Genomic DNA, 20,448 nt, shown 5'->3' with positions numbered 1-20,448 from the left:
AAAAGCTTTAAAAAGCCTTTTGGCGGCTTTTTATTTTTTTTAATGGGCTTTTTGCCCCATTGAGAACAGTGATGCTGCGCCTACAAAAAAGGGGACAAGGAGGTGTCTATAAGTAGCTCTGCCCCCAGGCACACCCCGGGAAAGCCCCCCAGGACACCGGTGTGGGGCTGCCACAGCAGCACCAGGAGACCGGCATCTGGGCCTTCCCACCGGCATTGGGGCCACTCACCGCAGTATAAGTAGCCCAGGCGCTGGCTCGTGGGGCCCCAATGCCGGCGCAACCAGTTTTTGTCTCCTGAGGACTTTGGTCCTCAGAGGTCAGGAATGGGCTGTAACTCTTCAGCATTAAAATATGCCAGAGGACACTGCAAATATACATTCATATAGGTATCAAAAACAATTACCACAAAACCCAGAACCATAATTACAACATAGAAGGGCAGATGTAGCACTCTAAAACTCCCCTCCTTTGCTCTCAGTTATACCACTAATAATGAATTAACTCACAACAGAAGCTGTGTCACACTTACCTCCGTCTGCTGTTCAGGCAATTTCATGTTATCAAATATCCGGAAGACAATCCGAAACAAATCCTGCCACCAATGCTTTTCATAAGTATGACCATAAGTTTTCATTATTTCAAACATTACTGTTAAGCCTCTAGAATAAAAATAGCAAAATGAAGTTTTAAAAAACTGACACACTAAACTCTTAAGAGTGACTTTGGAAGCCTATTTTTAAAAAGTGAAAACCCATCATGAAAGTATTAAAAATGGCACATCCTACTGAACAGGGTTAAAGGTTTTTATTTAAATGGAGGGCAAACACTCCACCTGTGTTATCTTTGTTAAGTTCACAAGGAAGCCTTACAATTCATTGGTTGGAACCCTATCCAGTACCAGTAAAAGATGTTGCTGGAGACCGATCTTTCCTGATCTCCTCTCTGCTCCCTTCCCCCCTACCCCCCCCCCCCCCAGACATTTGGGTACAACAAGAAGGCAATTCCACAGTGTTGTGGAACCATCGGGTAACAAGCACTGCAGTCGTGAGGAGGAGTTGCAACAGCTCCTCCTGCCCCTTGCATCAGTGGAGTCTCTGCCCACCAGAGAGGAGGCACAGGCTCCAACCTGTAGTGACTAAAATGTAGTTTATATCATAAACCCGGTTTTGCCAAGCATTAGTGGCAAAACGAAGATCAGAAATCTTGATTTTTCCTTTTTAAAGCAGCAAAGTTCCATATTTAGCTAAAAAAGGAAATACTTACACCGCTATCTTGTGAAAGACTACCTGGAAGGGCAAGCTATGAAAAACAGTCCTTTGAACATTAGAAAATCTGTTCTAAATACCAGTTCACTTGTTTCTCCAAACTGAGGGGTATGTGAAGAACGGCGCAGATGGGTGAAACTTTACATGTATACCATACACAATTGGTATTGCTATCCCCACCCTTTCAGAACAGAGCAGCATTCATGGTGTATTTACGTCTACATGAGCAGGGGTTACCCTATTCCACACAAGTTTAGGGAAAGCATGCAACTCTATAAAAAGCTTATAAACAAGAGAAACAAAATGCTTTAAAATTGTGAATTACAAATATGGATTGTTACCTGGTTCTTACATCTAATTTGCATCTATTGATGATACAGGACAACTCAAAGAGAATTGGAAACCAGCCTCTCACCCACACTCTGTCTTCAGGAGCTACGTTCATATCATCACTTGTGTATTCCTTGAAAGCCTACAAATGCAAACAACAGATTAAATACAGCAGGAATTAAACGTTCTATTTGGAAAAAGTTAATTTTAGCTGCATAAAACTACAAGATATTAGATAAGCCTATTTATCTGTGAAATATTATTAGATAAACCTTGTGCACAGAAACAAGTGTGAATCTACGACTGTGTGTAAAAATTTCTTTTTTTATTATTATTATAATTATAGATATGGGGTACAGAAAAAAAAAGGAAGGGTAAGACATTCTGTCTGCAGTAGACGAGCATTCTTTTTGGTCCTTGTCATTATTATATTCAATAACATTTTACATTTTCATATAACTGATTATGTTATCTACTTTCTTTTCTAAAGGAAAAAGAAAAAGGGAAGGGGCAGATAGGGTAAAGTTGTACAATTTGTTTTGCGCCCATGCCCATCAAAACCCATCTGCCTTTCTGCTTTTATTGTCTTTGTTATTATTAGTATTGGTCTTTTTGGAGACTCAGGAGGGGGAGGGGGAGGTGTTGAGCCTAGGGAGTAGGGGAATGGTAGTTGTGTTATGGTCCTTCTACCCCTGTCTAGGTCTGCACTTGGTAGTACTTCATGTGAACCTGCGCAACTCATTTCTGAGTTTTTTGTTCCGGCGTGTTGCTTTTAATCACTATATGAAATATACTGTTTGGTTTACAAGAACCTTTTAGAAAGAGAAAGAGCACAATTGCGTGTGGCAGGACCCAAGAAGTCTAAATTCCCAGAAAAGACGAGCCATAACCGTTGACAATGGCTGCTGCTGGTTCATGCCAGCATGTCCCAACTTTTGCTGAATCTAATTTCCCTCAGAATGTTAATGGTCTCAACAATGAAACTGTTCTGAATTGTTCTATCAATAATACCTGAGGCCTTTCTGATACATATTTTGCACAATGGCGAATGAGACGGATTGCTTCCATGCTTGTGTCTGGAAAAGCTGCATTGCATGCAAACTCAGATAAGCATTTTACCGCATCCTGGAAGGAATCTATGGTTGCTAGGAAGTGTTTCTCAAACACGAGTGCTGTAAAAAAAAAAAAATGGATACACAGTGGAAAAGTTTCTTCTAAAATTGCAGTAGGCAAATTCTTAGACATTTTAAATTAATTTTAAGGTAATGGTAAAGCAACATAGGTAGCACATACATTTAAAAACAGAAAAAAGAGAAATACAAATCAGTTCTGAAGCCAATAAGTAATACAACAATAGCAATAAGGACATATTATGCCTCTTGGTGGTATTCTGCAAAATAACTTATCAGGTACTTACTGACAATGTGGCCTGTAGTTTGAAATGCAAGCTCCACTATACTTTCATCCTGGTCTGAAGCAGCCAAATGAAACACTGAGAAGATATTCTTCCAACCAGACCGGATATTTGCTGCCTGGGAATTTACCATCTGGGCTATGCAACGTACAACCATATCTCGAATCGTTGGAGACCTACAATGTAAACAACAGTACAAAGCCATCTAACTGCAATGTCTAAAATCCATACTTATTGAAATAATTAATTCCATGCAATTTAGCGAGAATTATTCTAAGCAGTTCAATTCATTAGACATTTTTTACCTGTTTCTCTTCATAATGTGTTCAAATGGCCTTAGGAAGTCCTTCTGGAAGCGAAAATTTGCCAGTTCCCCCTTTTCTAAGAACTTCATTGATAACTGCCTTAAGGAGTCTACAGCGAAAATAGCTACATCTTCATTGGGATTGCAGCCAACCTAGCAATTCCAAATTAAAGAACTTATGATATGGACTTGTAAGTAGTAGTAGTAAAACTGTTTACAGTTTTAAATAACAATTTGGTCAAAAAATACTAGGAAATTATCCCAAACACACTGAAATGGTCAGACATTTTAAAAAATATTTCTCAACGCTTAGCTCCAAGTAAGTAATTTACAGTGCAATCCTAAACAGAGGTACATCCTTTTAAGTTCATCGAAGTCAAGGGCATAATTATACTTAGGACTGCACTGTCAGTGAACTGCTTCAAAATGTTTGTGCTTTCTGAAAACAACTAGGAAATTAATTTGAACTACCTTCAACAGTCAAAATAGTAAAATTAAAAGCAAAGGAAAATGAGGAAGAAAAATCATTCAGCTGAGGGTAACACCACTTACACATGACATGCCAGTGGAGTTTGTTCTGCCAGTTCAAATATTGCACCTCCCACAACAACTTGTTGAGATTTTGTCCAATAGTGCCATTTTATTTTCTGTTATTGTTACTACCCATAAATAGAGAAACAGGCATTTGCATCACATCAAAAGGATAACATTAATATACTTAAAAGAGTAACTTGTTACAATGACACTTAAACATACCTTATTAAAATGATCTCCAATAACTTCCCAGATTCTAGACCATTGTAGCCTTATCCGCCCCATGTTATAATAAGAAATCTCTACTATCTTCTGCAAGCTAAACATCCGAGGATGAGTCGCAGACAGCAGTTCATCCATCGACACAGCGCAAAGCCACCGAACAAAATCCACTGTTTATAAAGCCACAGAAAATTCACTTAGTATTCTTTTCAAAATGTTTCATCTACTTCTTAAATGAACTGACTGGTAAAACAAAACTTACCGATAGCGTTTCCATCTAGCCTTGTAGATCCTGTAAATATTCTGCAAGGCACAGAATTTTAAAAAGAATTGCATAAATATATGATGTGTTACATTTCCTTCAATATATTTATATTTTTAAAAAAATCCTACCACTGAATGAATATTCAAGAAAAAATGTGGAAATTCTGTCTCAGGGAGTAGAGGATAAAGAACGAAGAAAACGGCAAAAAGAAATGGAAGAATTTTCACTACACCAGTGACACACACACAATCTACAAGTCTAAGGAACAGATCAATAAAAGTTCCTAAATTGAACAGTATGATAAAGTTTGTAAATAAATTATCTACTAAACAAATAACACGCTCACTGTTCTTTCCAATGTCACAGAAGCATCCTTAAATGTTATATATGCATCACAAAAATGTATCAGTAGAAATACAAATGTGGCACTTTACCTGTCTACAGCAACCACAACACTCTGAGAACTAGTTTCTCCAATGGATTCTTGAATACTTGCTATTTGCTTCCAATCAACATTTCCTCCAACTACCAGAAGCATCATTAAAAAAAAAAAAAGATAAGGTTGTGGGAAGGAAGAAAAAAAATATTACTTTGTGACCATTAACAAAGTAAAGCCAATTGTGAAAACAATTTTAGCCTAAGAACTGTGAGCATGTATTAGGAGATTTGTTGATAGTTCTACTCAGGATCACTTTCAACCTGGCTTCTTTGTACAAACGGAGGAATCACTTTTTTCTACTTTGGTTGTCTATTCTGGAAGCTGCTACCTGGTAACATTATAAACACCCAAGCACACTTTGAAGCTTTCTTCTACTCTGCTGCCAGCGTATATTTGTTGTATATAGCACTTTTATGCCGTTTTCAGGTTGTGTGATCACAAAAATTGGAATGTTATAAATCACAGGCGGACAAATGTGTGCGTGTGTGGTAGGGCAGAATAAGGAGATATCACAAGGATAACTCCTCAATCTTTGAACCTTGAAGAATGGTGGTTTAAACGGGAGGACCAGAGACTACTGTCAGTCCTATAAGGCCAGAAAAGAGTTTGATAAGGTAGTAGCAGCTTGGCCAAGACCTTGTATGAGTTGGCAAGGAGCCTGCTGCCAACTTCTATCAGCCCAAGCTAAGGGCTTCGTGGACTTTGCTTAGTGTCACAGAAATCTACTGTGTAGTACCTATCCTGCATGCTGTCTCTGGTTCAGCCACAATACAGATGGGCAGCAGTGAGTACTTGGCTCTTGCTTGAGCTAGGGGAGATTAGATTAGTGATAAAGAAACTGACAGTAGGCTAAGAACCTCTTGCCAGCCTGAAACATGAGCATTTGACAAGCAATGACAGGAGAAACGCTTGCCAGGTGGTTATAATGTGTTCAGCAGCTGAAAGTAACTGCAGTGCGTGGTGCCAACTCTCCTCCTCTTCCGAGAATATATTGGATTAGAAGGGGGAAGTAGGAGACAGTCCAGCTACCCCATCAAAGCCTACACATTATTCTCTATCGTAAGAAACTTGTTTATGACAATGAACTGAAGTCTTTGGCATTTTGCACAAATTCTCATAGAACCCCCTAGCGCCACTAACTGAATCTCTCCCACTTCCTACCATGCCCTAGTACATTTGTGATCACGCCAGCTGCCAAATAGTTCTGGGGGATTGGAGCCATTGTATGGTGCTAACTATAGAATTAATTTGGAACTGTGATAGGGAGGAAAATGCAGGAGTTGCTTCTACTTCCTCCTCCCAATGGATTTTTGTGTGTGCAAAACTAATGGTAGAGAATGTAACTGATGCTCTCTTCCCTATACAGAACCATCCACACAGTCAGGAAGCAGCAGCATTCCAAAACAGTACACAGGTATTAAATCATTAGCAGTTCTTGAAAACACAGAATATTTAAATGCAAATATTGAATGATTAACAAGAACATATGGAGTTCAGGGATTTAAAAAAATTATTCGTGTAATTTCCTTGCTGTTCTAGAGGAAGGTCACTGGCAAGTCAAAACCAAGACAGGCACAGAAGTCTTTAAATAATTTCAATTGGCTGCTCAAGAATAAAAACTGGATTATGGGCCAACTAAAGCAGGGTATACAAGGGGCGCAACTACTATTTTCTTTGTTGGCTTAGAGAAAGATTTCTGGTCTTTAAAAGTTGGTGCTGCCTTAAATATATTTGCCATAAAGTGCTTTATACTTTGAATACTTACCTAGCCCCAAACTTGCAAATTCATCTGTTCCCTGATCCTTTGTTCCTGCAAAGGAACCTTCACGGCCTCTCATGGTCCCAGAGATATAACGTGGCTTTACTCCAGTACCTATTAACTGTGCCAGTTCAAGCTGACTGATGCATTTCAAAATCTTCAATAAAAACAAATACTACTAAATAAACTAATACACATTAAAAACACAAGACTTTTAAAAATTAATCTCTATTCATACCTAGCAGCAGATACCTACATGGTTCTCACACTGAAACACATCACCAAAAATTTACTGAGCCAATTATAAGTAAAGGTGCTGTAAATATACTAATTCTTAAAATCTGAAGTTTAATTTTACAATATATTCTCACCATTATAATATAAAATATATTTATTTGCATAATACAAACATATTCACTGGGACCATACGCCAAGGCACAAAAAAGGATTTTTATGCAAATTTAACTTATTTTTCCTAATAGTTAAAAAATAATCTACCTCATGCCAGGAATTTCCTAAGTAATTTCCATCAGTGTGAGCCACGGTAATGAGTGTTTTTATCGTGTCAATGTTCTTCTGTTTCATTTCCGTTATGCCAGAGCTCACAGTAAGCAAAGTAAATCTTGCTAGTGCTTGGACATAAGCATCTCGTTCAAGCTGCAGAAGACAAAAAAGTTGTTTTAATCTGTAAAATGCTTGATTTGTTTGCCCATTAGAAATTACATCACTTATATCATGGTACTGTAGTGAGATGGAAGGAAAGTGAGCAGTAAGACCAGTATGAAACAACACTGGGAACGGCTGCAGCCTTATTTAAACCATCTCCAATAAACCCTCCTTTGATTGATACCTGCCCGTGACACCTCCTCCCTATCGACCATGTCTAAACTCCTGAACATGATGTTTATTCCTGCTGTTTCAATGTTCTCTCCCTCTCTTGACCTGCTATAATCTGATTTCCACTCCACGTATATACTGAACTAACCTCACTAAAATCATCAGCTACTTTGTCACTGACAGACTTAAAGATCTCTGTTCTGTCTTCATCCTTATCTTCTCTGCTGCCTTTGATACAGCTGATTTTCCTCTCCAGCTTTGCCCCCATGCCTTGTACATCTGTGGCTTTGTTCATGGCAGGCCTATTTCCCTTTCTGCAGGGAATGGCTCCTCTTCTGCATTCCCCTTCTTTGTTCTGGAGCAGATGCAACAATCTTCCTCCAGCCACTCTCCTCTTGCACCCAAATTTTGCCCTTCCTTTGACAACCTTAAACATGATTAAGAGTTATACGTACACTGGCCTGAATTATGGTGAACACTAACCATGGGAAAACCAGATTCCCAACATTTGCACAAGGATTTGATGCTACTTTGCAAACCTCGTCTAGCATGAACCAGATTTAAGATAAGTGTGAATGTAACAGTTAACCATAGTTTTTAAGCCTTTTGGGGAAAGACAGGAAAGACAGGGGGATGGAGTACGTGATTCCCTTGCCTCGTCCCTGATCTCTTAACCATGGGTAGAGCATTACATTTTAACTCTACTGGAGTTTCTTAGAGCTCTGCCATACTGCCAGTTGGATAAGGCAATGTAATTAAAAATATTTTATGTTTGGTCTAAGGACTGTAATAATAAATCTAAATCTAGAACTCTGCCATTATTTTTTATACAACACTTTCAATTTACGTGGAACAGTAACATAACCAAATATGAGCAGTCCCTGTCTTGACAGCCTTAAAATATAGATTTCAACAGTGGATAACTGTAATTAGACTTCTCGCCTCTGCCTTTCCTTCCATCCATCCCTGTTTGTGCATACACCCCCCAAAAAATTAGGTTCACAGAAATATGAGATTAAAACCCACAACAAAAAGATCATGTTCCTCCAAAATACAGTTGCTAACCTCAAGGTGGGGGCTGGAGAACTCCTACAATTCCAACTGATCTTCAGATTACAGAGATCAGTTTCCCTAGAGAAAATGGCTGCTATAATGCGTGGATTCTATGGCATTATACCCCACTGAAATCCCTCCCCCCCACCCCCAAATTTCCAGAAATTTTCCATCCTGGATCTGGCAACCCTACTCCAAAATATCAACAAATTCTCCAAATCTACTCCCCTATCCTTCCAAGTATCCCCCTACACTGCACTACCCCACAGCCAGACTATTCCTCCCACCCCATACAATCATACCACTTCAAATCCAAATTTCCCAACTCCTCCTTCTACTATCTTCTTAAATACAAACAGTGGGTGTTCGGGGTGGGATTTCTGATATAGTTCTGAAAGCACTCCTTCAAGTGTTTTCCCAAATCATTATTATGGACTTTGTTTCTGAACAATGTCTAGAAGCTGCTTTGTATCCCTCCTTTCTGTAAAGTGCTCTAATATGAACTAAAGTGAAGCCCTGGCAGTCACCCGACAGCAGCTCTCAAGCAACAGCTAGGCCTTGTGAAAGGCAGGAGGGGTTAAGACTACTCCTACTTTACAAGTGGCTTCAATAATCCTGGGTGAAAGGTGGTCCCCTCTGCACAAGAAACAGACGGCTGCTCTTCAAAGCAACTTGGTAGAATCCATCACCTAAAACAAACAACTTTCTGTGTTTAGGTGTGCTGCCACACATAGTTCTATTTCAAACAGTAGAGTGCAGGTATGACTGTGTCTGAATATATACCATTTCTGAAACTTCCGAAGATTTTGAGCCCAAGTAAATATGGTAACAAAGAATCTGTAAGCAGATCTCCTTTAAAAAAAAATTAAATTGCAGAGCCATGCAGAACATCCAAGTTTGATTAGGATTTACCTCTTTTGCACCACGTTCTTTTTATAATGTGACCACCCTACCAGGATTGCTACTGGCTCCATGACAGAAAAAATAATTACAGGAATAATACTGGCACTTATATGTCCTCCCACGTACACACACCGATGAAGCATATATTAGCTCTGTGGGAAGCAATTCAGATTGCAGAAACGATGTGGGGAAAGGGATAAACCCTTCTCCTCCATGGCCCTGATCCAAACTGGGCCCTATGTGGCTGAAATTTAAAGTTTAAAAAGCGGTAGGGAGGTCACTTGGTCTTCCTGGAACCAAAAACCCTAGAGAAATTATTTATATAGATTTGTATTTTTTAACTTTGCACCTTTGCATTTCTGTTTGCAAAGGACATATGTTTCAAGCAAACCACAATTATTTTAAGAAAGCTATAAACTAAAGGCCAACTTTGAAAGTTCATGGGACAAATTGTAATTATTGGTTGTGACAAGTCCTAAGGAAGTTGTACATAGATAATTCCAAGCATCTGATTCTGTAAAGTGCATGTATCCTTTTATAACAAAAACGTTTGCGTCAAACAAGGATAAACTGAACCAAGGTTCACCAAAGATTAGCCACAGAATATGATCTAAAATGCCAAGACTGAGCCCTGAAATTTATGAAGTAATAACAGTAGTAAAATATGTTTTCTTCTCATCTCAAGTCACAGCTGATTTATGGTGACTTAGGGCTTTCAAGGCAAGAGAGGTTCAGAGTAGTTTGCCATTGTATGACTCTGCGAAGTGACCCTGGTATTCCTTGATGGTCTCCCATCCAAATACTGAACAGGACAGACCCTGCCTAGCTTCCAAGATTAAAAGTCACAAATATAAAAATGGGGATTATGGGTGCCAAACCTATCAAAGCTAAACAACATAATGTGGTACCCATTATACTGAATGTGAATACCAATTTATAATACAGTTTCCAAGATTAGGATAGCCTAGGCTATCCAGGTACAATGATATACTATCATGTCATAATTAGTCTCAAATAGCTATACTGAGATTTGAAATGTTAATGTCATTAATTTAATCGTATTGTTGTATTACTGAAATATATTTAGGTTTTTACTGTAAGGTTTTAATTATTTTATGCATTGTAATTTTAAAAAGAGTTTAAAAAGGACAATTAGTATTAAACTGCCCAATACACAAATGATGAGGTCTTGAAATGCATTTGTATAGTCAATGCATATGTTTTACTTCTTATCATCAAATATTAAAAGCCTGTAATTTGAATGGCATAAGTAGCAATCCTACAATTTACTTACTCTGGTGTAATTCCATTGAATTCAACAGAGTAACTTTGTCACTGCTCTGAGACCTCCTATTACAGCAGCCTTCAGGAGTGTAGAAGGTATTTGTGCCCAATGTCTAAGTATAATCAGCACTGAATGCTTCTTAGAACTTGCAGCACTGTAATTCCTTGCAGCCAGTGTAATACAATGCAATACAGATTTTACTAAGAAGACTTCTTCTGTCCCACATTGCTAACGGACCTGAAGCTTTTCTCCCAGTTCAGTTTTGACAAACCACTACTTTCCAACTGTTCCAAGTACAAGGAAGATACTTTTACCAAAAACAAAACACCAACAATGTGCCAGAAGACAAACTTACTTACAATTTGTAGTCACATGCATGATAAATTAACTTCATTTGAAATTTCACGGTAGTTTTTAGAAGCAAACACATTTTTAGTAAATTGCACGTATTTGATAAAGCATCATCGTGTAATAAATTGAAGACATCTACAACACTCTGTTCTTACAAAACTTAACATTCGGTATTACCTGGATGTTAAAAATGCATGCTATCCTGATTGCACATCGTATGCCTTCCAGGCAAAGAGAGGCAACTTCTGTGTCATCACAGTCCTGTAAACCCACACTGAACGCAGCCAAGAATGGTGTCCACGCCAACTAGAATAAAAAATCCATAAAAATAAGAGCACAAAGTTTAATTAATTACGGATAACTGTGAACTGCAAACATAAGGCTAAATATGAGTAGCCATGCTTTTACGGTTTTAAAACTTTACAGATTTGCCTCAGTATTCATAAATCCTAATTGAATCTTGTTTGTACTTCTTCATATGGAAATTAGTTTCAAGAACACTCATACGCACAAAGTCACCATTCTGTGAAGGGTCAAGTACTATACCCATCTGATGCTACAGCCAACTGCATCACGTCAAAGGCCAAGAATTTTGCAGGTGTAAGTATCTGCCTGCAAAAAGAGGGTTTTTCCCAGGCTGATAGGGTTTAGAGAGCTGTCTAACTCAGCTCTGTCCCTGGGAACGCCCCCCGCCCCGGATGCCGGTGGGAGCACTTTCGCCGGAAAAACGCTGCCGGGGAGGCAGTGCCGGTGCCTGAGGCTCACACTGCTGCGTCGCTCTCTGGAGCTGGCGTAAGTCGCTCTGTGCCAGTGTCCTTGCCACTTTGGATGGCGCAAGTGGCATGGACACAGGTGCTGGGGTCACGCTGGCTTCTAAGCAGCTCCGGGGGCCCCACTCAGGATCGCTCAGACAGCCAACTTATATATAAAGTAATGGTAAGGAAGGAAAGAATATTCTTAACTTCATTGAAGAAGACTTACCTTGAACATGGGTCTCACATGCTCTAAATGTGTTGCACTGGTGAAAGGAGCTTGAACGTGGCTCACAGCTTCCATCAATGCTTTAGCTGTTTTAGCCATCTGTTCCATTTCTAAATTATAAAGAAGTCGTCTCTGCTTTTCACTTGCTACACCTGTAAACGATTTTTTTCCTATTCAATTTTTCACCATTTCTCAAAGAACAAAACTTCTTAAAACAGTTTTAACACATTGCATACGCATATAGTGTACACGGGGCAACATTTGAAACTACTAAAACAACAGCAACTTTGCTCATCTGACCAGGCCTTCTGTGGGTGGCACCTGCTGATGGGCAAGATCAACAAATACCTGTACACAGGTGTTCTCTGTAGTGGCCCCCACCTTGAGGAATGACCTGCCTGAGGAGGTCAGGAAAGCACCCACACTTCTAGCATGCCATAAGCTACGTAAAACAGAATTGTTCAGGAAGGCATTTTTATAAAGGTGAAAGGGCTAATATTACAAGGAAATGGCTCAGGAGATATTTCAATAAAGGGAATGGGTCCGTGGACTTTACTACTGTGTATGGTGCATATTAGATATTGCTGTATACGTTGTCTTGTTCCCAGTGCATTGTATTTCTACTTACATAACATTTACCGCTTGCTTAATGTGTCTTCCTTAATACTTATGTGTGTTTCAGATTCTGCCTGTTTCAGATTTCTATGATCCCAACCCTATCACGTTGCTTATTAGATGTTTCATCTTACTGACTGCATTGACTTACACTGTGTAATCCACTTTGAGTTTCAGTGACAAAGGCAGACTACAAATAGCATAACAAATAAATGAACTCTGTTTCCATTTCAGTTTAAAGTCCTACTTAAACAACTCTTGGTTATCAATGAGAGAAAGAAATTTACTTTTAGTGGTTGGTTGTCTAAATTATTAACCATGGAAACAATTTAGATATTTTTCACCCATATTATAGCATAGCATAAAGATATTTGATTAATACAAATTAAGAACTATTCTTAGTAATACAAATGAGACTAGAAACAAACTGCTAAAAGAGATGAAGCCATAAATTGTATACTTGATTGCCTTGGAATAAGTCATACCAAACTTTATTTATTTACTATATTTATATCCTGCCTTTCTACCACTGCATTCAAGGCTGTTTACAATTCAAAATTATTAACTACAATATAATAAAGAAAAGGGGCAGACAGGAAGGAAGGGAGAAAGAACAAAAATACCCAGGTGCCATCTCTTGTATAATTCATATAATGGTTCCAAAATGACCCGGAAGAACGACCACTACAGGATACAGTTCAGGGAGTTGGTGGGAATAGCCAAATGGCAGCTGGCTGAGTAAACAGATTAGGGAGGCCTTATTGTCTCACCTCCCTCTGATGCTGCTAGAGGACTCCATATGACTTACCACTGAGTATATATGCTTGCGATCAGGAACAAGGGGTCCTTCTTCTTCCTTAATTTGACAGCCTACTTCCCTTGAAATCGTATACTCTCTGTCCAAGTCACACTGCACCCATGTTCACAACAGCAAGGCATTGGAAATGCAGCTGTCACTGTTTTCATGAACGTTATCAACCACAGGAAAGGAGGGATAACTAAGTGTTTGCAACATATCCTTATGATTAAAGATTGAAACTAAAACAGGTTCAGCCCCAACTCCAGTATGGGTACAATCCAAAAAATGGTAGCTTTTGGCACTTGCTTCAATAGGCAAGTCTGCATGCTACATTCTACAGCTGACATCTATTTTAAAAAATCAAGCGCATTCCTCATGCTGTATCAGCTGCTGCCATTTCTTAACATATATCAAGAAGTAACTAGATGAGAATGTGTAACATGGCACATGTATATTATTAAGTATTTTAAAAACTGATTACAGTAACTTAGTTTGATAGGCTGTCAATATCCATAACAAAAAAGGGAACAATTGTCCTGTGAGCACTTACTTTGTTTACTTGTCTTTGTGGGTATCGTTAACTCTTTTGTTTCCTTCATTGAGATCTTTTTCCCAGCTATTTCATTATAGATGGCGGATAGGTATTCTTCAGGGAGATCCTTACTATCATTGATGCCTCTGTTCATCTTAATATACTGTTCCTTTGTCATTTTATTCTTTACCTAGAACATTAGGAAAAGCTGCTTAGTATTAGTTATGCAGGCAACATTAATAGGTCTGCTAGGATCTATGCAGAGTCCACTGGCAGAACGGTGGTCAGCAACTGAGCCTGGAGCTTAATCTGGCCCAAGGGAGCATGCTAGCCCACAATCTCAATCATACTGTTCACCAGTGACCACTACTCTGTCACTTTGCTCACAGTTTTGAACTAAGGCTGTTACCGCACTAGGTATTCCCAGCGATGTATCAAGAGTTTGGAAATGTTATAAAAAATTCTGTTTGCACTTTCAATGTATTCCCACCGATGTATTAAGAGTTTGAAACTGTTATAAAAAATACTGTTCGCACTTTGGCCCCTTTAGCTGTGAAGACGTCTTCCAACCATTTTTTAGCCGTGGCATCCAAAAACCCTTTTAAAGTGATGTTTTTTATAACATTTTCAAACTCTTAATAGATTGCTGGGAATACATAATGCGGAAACCCCCAATATGGGGTTGGCTATAAAACAGAAATGACGACGGCAGAACATAACTCCTGCTAACAAGTAGCCAAGGGCAGTTCAATTCATAAGCCTTAGAGAAGACAGCTGGAGAAGGCTTCACTCATCCCCAACACACTTTACCTCAGACTAGACTGCCAACCAATATTTTACCACACTTCTCCAGTTTGTCTGTAGGTGCCCCTGACTACGTTAAAAGAGATGCCTTTAACACTAATAATCAAAGAACAAATGCATTTTACTATGTTAGCCTCCTTTCCAAAAACATTCTACATAATTCTGGAGGGAAATGTATCTATTGTGACAAATATAATCGTGCAGCAGATCTTGGATACGAGGGGGGGAGCCTTAAGTTTCACTGTTGGAGTTTTACTGTCTCGTATTACTAAATTTTCATCTGTGCAAGTTGGCTAAAAGCAAATCCAAGGATGAGGAAATGTTAGATTTTAAATGCCACTAATTTGCCACGCCTGAGGGACTCATTATGTGGATTCCTTTACCTATGACTTCCTAGTCAATGCCAGTGCAAAATATGTGGGTAACAAACATTCTGGATATACAGTCAGCCATTACAAGAATGATTAGGAATTATTCTTAAGTGCATATGACAGACTCAACCTTCAGAATTGGACCCGAACTCCAAGACCACTATGGGTTCTTTCACTATTGTCTACTAAAATAGTAACCGCAAACAAAATACATTCCATCTTTTCACTAACTAAGATGGTAAGGCCAAGGGTTAAAATAGTCATCAGTAACTGCATGAATCCCTGCTTTGAATGTAATTCAAGTCACAAATGAAAGCAACATAATGAGACTAATTATATGTAGCTCAATGAAAGGGCATTACAGTATTAAAAATGGTGTTAGAGGGCATGCAGACCTGCGCTTTTGAGTGCAGTCTACTTCAGAAAAATCACACAAGCTGTTGCGGTCTACATACCCCGTCATCTGACTGTATCTACATTGTACTTAAAGCAGCATATTCTTGAGAAATTGGCCTGTCAGACGGCACATATTGTTTCAGTGGCCACCAACTACTGTGTACTTCTCCCTTCGTTATCAGCCCTTCTTCTTCAATCAGTGACCCCATGGCAGTACAACAACTCGCCTAGGCATCTTGTTAATTTTGCCTGCTTTCAGCAGAGCCTAAACCTGCCTTCTCCACTATCCTATCTCACAGTATCCTCTTCCTCTCATTGCTTTCAGGCCAGGTTATGGGACTGCCACCGCCTTAGTCATTCTGGTGGATGACCCGTGCCAGCAGATGGATGGAAAGAGTGCAACTCTGCTGATTTTTTTGGACTTCTCAGCAGTTTTTAGTGCTATCAATTATGGTGTCCTTCTGGACTGTCTTTCAAGGCTGGAACTGGGAGATACAGTTTTGTAGTAGTTCCAGTCCTAGTTGGAAGGCAAGTTTTGAAAGGTAGTACTGGAGAGCTGCAGCTTGGCCTCTGTGGTCCCGCAAGGCTCCATTTTGCCTGATTTTCAACATCTTCATGAAGCCGTTGGGTGAGGTCACCTGGGGACTTGGGCTGGGCAGTCACCAGTAACACTAGGGTTGCCAGGTCCTTCTTTGCCACAGGCGGGAGATTTTGTGGCGGAGCCTGAGGAGGGTGGGGTTTGGGGAGGGGCTTCAATGCCATAGAGTCCAATTGCCAAAGCAGCCATTTTCTCCAGGTGAACTGATTTCTATCAGCTGGAGATCAGTTGTAATAGCAGGAGATCTCCAACTACTACTTGGAGGTTGGCAACCCTAAGTATCACTCAGCTCTCTCTCATGCTTCCATTGGTTCAGGGAGGCTGTGGAAAACCTGAATCGGTGTTTGGCGCCAGTTTTGGAGGGGATGCAAGCAATTAAGCTGAAGCTTAATCCTGACAAGACAGAAGTGTTATTATTGGTGAGTAGAGAACTGGCCCAGGATTTAAGGTGTCACTTTTTAATGGACAGGGTAGCACTCCCCTTGAAGTAACAGGTCCATAGCTTGGGGGTATTCTTGGACCCAGGCGTACTACTGGATAATCAGGTAGCAGCTGCCTTTTACCAGCTTTGATTGGTTAGCCAGTTGTGGTTAGCCACTTCCCAGGCAGAAAAGAACTGGCCACTGTGGTGCAGGCCCTGATAATAACTAGAGTACATTACTACAATACACTCTGCCTTTGAAAAGTGCTCAAAAACTTCAGTTGGTACAGAATGTTGCAGCCGGAATACTGATTGGAGTGGGCTGTAGCGACCATATCACTACAGCCTTGGCCTATCTACGCTGGCTCCTGATTTGTTTCTGAGCCCAATTTAAGGTGCTGGTGTTCACCTTTAAAGTCCTATATGGCTTTGGAGCAGTATACATGAAGGATTGCCTACTACCATGCAAACCTACCCAACTTCTACGGTCATCTTCTGAGGTCCTGCTTTGGGTGCTCCTTCCTTCTGAGGTCAGGCGGCTGGCAACCTGAGAGAGGGCCTTCTCAGGGCCTTGGCACCAAAACTATGGAACTCTCTCTCCAGAGATATTCATCTGTCCCCTTCTGTCACTGTCTTTCACCAGCAGGTGAAGACTTTTTTTGTTTTGTCTGGCATTCCCTAAATGATCCCTCCTTCTTGCTTTATGTTTTAATTACTATTTTAGGTGCTTTTAAATCTGTATTTTAGTTTTGGTTTTAATTATTTTTATGAATTGATGGATGAAATTGCTTCGTTTAAACTGTTAGCTGCCTCAGTGGCCCTGACTGTGAAGAAAGGCAGCATACAAATTTTGTAAATAAACAAACAATAAATAAGGTATTATTAGGTAATGCCATAAAAAAGCAGCAAAAGAAAACGTAAGCCTGCCATTCAAAGAGGCATGAAGATGAATGGGCAAGTAAAAACTGGAACCAGTACAGGAAGGAACAAAAATAGTCTAAAACGCAACAAGAATGCCAATCTGGAAGTACCCTTTTGTGATCTAAACTAAAAGACAGGCAAAAAAAGGAAGAAGAAAAAAGAAAAGATCTAGGAGCATAATGTGTCATGCTGTGCGTTTAACTATATTAAAATGGCACAAAGATTCAAGCTTTTCACAACAGAATATCTGGCATTTAGAGAGACTGAGTAATCTACCTGTGGGCTGTGGAGGTCTGTTGTCAACATGATAATTGAATAAGCCAAGACGTATGCTGTGTCTGCACTAGCAAAGAGAGTTTGCCTGAAACAAGAAAAAAATATATAATCAACTTTTCCCCGTTAACAAATTTCCCAGATATATAAAGCTTAGAGAAAGCTGCTCACCCTTGGTTGCACTCTAAATATCTAGCAGCAAACTTCTCCATTAATCGATCAATTTTCTGAGCCTCCCCTGGAAGACGGAACCCTTCCAAAAACATGCGCAAGGCTGAAACAAAATCCTTGGCTGAAAAGTCGTGTTGATCCACATAAGCATACATAACTTCTTTGTTAAATTTATCATTGTCTCCCAGGAACTCCCCAGCTTGAGTCTAAATTAAAAATAAATAAATAAAAACACAGTGAGTTCCAGACCATTACAACCTCACACTTATATACAGACAAGGAAGAGTGCTCGAAACATATTACTTTTTTCAGTATTAACAAAACAATAATCTCGTTGGCGTTGTCTGCAATAAGTGCCATCCTACGAGATTTCTAGCACCAATGAAAAACATGACAGGGCAAAGAAACTGCATTCCGTTTCATGAGGAAACTGCCTATTGTAAAACAGCATTTTTAAAATGCAAAAAGAATATTCTGGACTTGTTGGAATCTTCCACATGTGGGAAAGCAATGAAAAACATTTACATTGCTATTTTCCTTCTGTGGTGAATGCTGAATACTGTTTATGACAGTCCTTGTCCAAAAAGTGTTTTTAGTGGAGCTTAGCTGATGCTGGAAATGTGGGTTGGTTTACCCGTTTTGTTGGGAGGCAAATCAGGATTCTCTTGAAGTCATGATTTTATAAACCATTTTATGCTTTTAGTTTTAAGGTACTATTAACCAGCCAGCGTCAAGCCCTTAGAACAGGACAGGAAACCAAATCAAACACACTTAATTTTAAATCCAAATATAGATAATGCACTAAGGAGCAAGGAAACTAATTTTTATTTGTAATGAATTGCTTAGTATGATTGAAATTGGATTATTTCCCTATTAAATATTACTTCATAACCACAGCAAGGGACTAAGCTATGTGCAAGGTGGGTATCCCACACTACTAGAAGGATACAATGCAGACATGTTTCTAAATCAGTGTGAGAAAAGTGTGTGTGTAGGTGGGTGGGTGGGAGGCTGTTCAAAGCAAAAAGGTTGCAAATCATAATGATGGCATTAAAGGTGCCTAAATGAACTCTCTGGATTGAAGCCATAAGCACTTATTTTGCACTCAACATTACAGTGGGAATTAATAATCAGTCTAGTTCTCAAAGCTCCCCAAACTGCATGAGGAGATAAAAACATGACAGAGGATATTATCATCTGAAAACCAGTTCGGGGGGGAACACCACGGGGAGGCACTGGCCTCCATGCTCTGCTTGTACACCTTGTGAGGGCATCTATTTGGCCACTGAGTGAAACAATGTGCTGAACTAGATGGGCCATTGGTCCGAGCCAGTGTGGATGCCCTCATACTAAACGGTAATCAGATTAATAAACTAAACACAGACATTCAAGTATTTTAAAAATTATCAACAGTTGTAGTACCGAGTCTAATCTTTCTTCTTGATGCAAGAACTGGGCAATATCTTCCGGGGTAGTACCAAGCATCCCTTGCTCTTGCAGGTATTGGATTCCTCTCTTTGGCTTCTTATTAAATCTGCATGTTAAATCTCATGTTAATTAAGCACAGAAAATCACATATACAACACACACATTAGCATAAAGAGAATTCATAAGGCAGCACCATAACCATTCCCATTTAAATATCTAAATTTGCCAAACCAAAAAACCCTACTTCTGTGCCACTGCCTTTCAACTTATACTTTAAACATACATTTAAATTTCCTTGCTGTTAAAACGTTTCAGTGCATTTGTGGGGTCAGGGTTTGCAGGAGATGAGAGTAGGATGAATATACAGGGCTTCAAAGGGTATTTTAATATAAATTTTTCACGACTAGATGATTTATTGACTCTCATAATTATTTCCTTATTGTGATAGTTATTGAAATTTCACAGCACTGAGCCTTCCAAATCCCCATCTAGTATTATTATACTTCTTCCCCTTGGCAGGATTACTGAAATAACTTTATTGGTGTTTCTACTCCATCTCTGTCCTTTGTCAATGGTGAAATAGACATGACACAGTTTTTCACCTCATCCCACCCCAATGTACTTCACTCACGGCAATAACCAAGTATGGGAAGAAATGTGTCAGGGCTCTAAGTTTAAGATGAATGAACAGTATTACTGTCAACACCACTAGCATCAGCACACTTCACAATTTGGTTGCTGCGATCCAAGCTCTTAAGGGCAATAGCCCTTCAGATTCTCATACTGATGAATGAGTGATTGGCAGGCGGGGTAACTGGACTGTGCTATCATTAAGCAAAAGCGGTTGAACAGCTGCCTGTTATGAACATGATTCTTCAATTATAAGGGCTACCTCCTTATGAAGAAGAAGAGTTGGTTTTTATATGCCAACTTTCTCTACCGCTTAAGCAAGAATAAAACCGGCTTACAGTCACCTTCCCTTTCCCTCCCCACAACAGACATCCTGTGAGGTGGGTGGGGCTGAGCTCTAAGAGAACTGTGACTAGCCCAAGGTCACCCAGTTGGCTTCACGTGTAGGAGTGGGGAAACCAACCTGGTTCACCAGATTAGCATCCGCTGCTCTTGTGGAGGAATGAGGAATCAAACCCGATTCTTTAGATCAGAGTCCACCGCTCC

The 20,448-nt window shown here is 39.6% G+C and overlaps 1 protein-coding gene across 1 annotated transcript in view; it reads right to left on the bottom strand.

Annotated features, from left to right (window-relative positions):
- Positions 1–20,448, bottom strand: part of ARFGEF1 (ADP ribosylation factor guanine nucleotide exchange factor 1) — a 77,487-nt gene that overhangs the window by 15,525 nt on the left and 41,514 nt on the right. Inside the window, exons 15-30 of the mRNA XM_056853989.1 lie at positions 19,267–19,378; positions 17,845–18,050; positions 17,677–17,761; positions 13,908–14,079; positions 11,944–12,095; positions 11,140–11,268; positions 7,032–7,190; positions 6,540–6,690; positions 4,770–4,860; positions 4,333–4,373; positions 4,071–4,240; positions 3,316–3,467; positions 3,014–3,186; positions 2,608–2,768; positions 1,608–1,738; positions 531–660 (exon numbers count right to left, since the gene is read on the bottom strand). Of these exons, the coding sequence (XP_056709967.1) occupies positions 531–660; positions 1,608–1,738; positions 2,608–2,768; positions 3,014–3,186; positions 3,316–3,467; positions 4,071–4,240; positions 4,333–4,373; positions 4,770–4,860; positions 6,540–6,690; positions 7,032–7,190; positions 11,140–11,268; positions 11,944–12,095; positions 13,908–14,079; positions 17,677–17,761; positions 17,845–18,050; positions 19,267–19,378 (2,215 nt within the window). The remainder of the gene's footprint in view (positions 1–530; positions 661–1,607; positions 1,739–2,607; positions 2,769–3,013; positions 3,187–3,315; positions 3,468–4,070; positions 4,241–4,332; positions 4,374–4,769; positions 4,861–6,539; positions 6,691–7,031; positions 7,191–11,139; positions 11,269–11,943; positions 12,096–13,907; positions 14,080–17,676; positions 17,762–17,844; positions 18,051–19,266; positions 19,379–20,448) is intronic.

The sequence above is a fragment of the Euleptes europaea genome, chromosome 8, assembly GCF_029931775.1.
Source record: "Euleptes europaea isolate rEulEur1 chromosome 8, rEulEur1.hap1, whole genome shotgun sequence".
Lineage (NCBI taxonomy): Eukaryota > Metazoa > Chordata > Lepidosauria > Squamata > Sphaerodactylidae > Euleptes > Euleptes europaea.
This window is presented reverse-complemented; position numbering and strand designations above follow the sequence as displayed.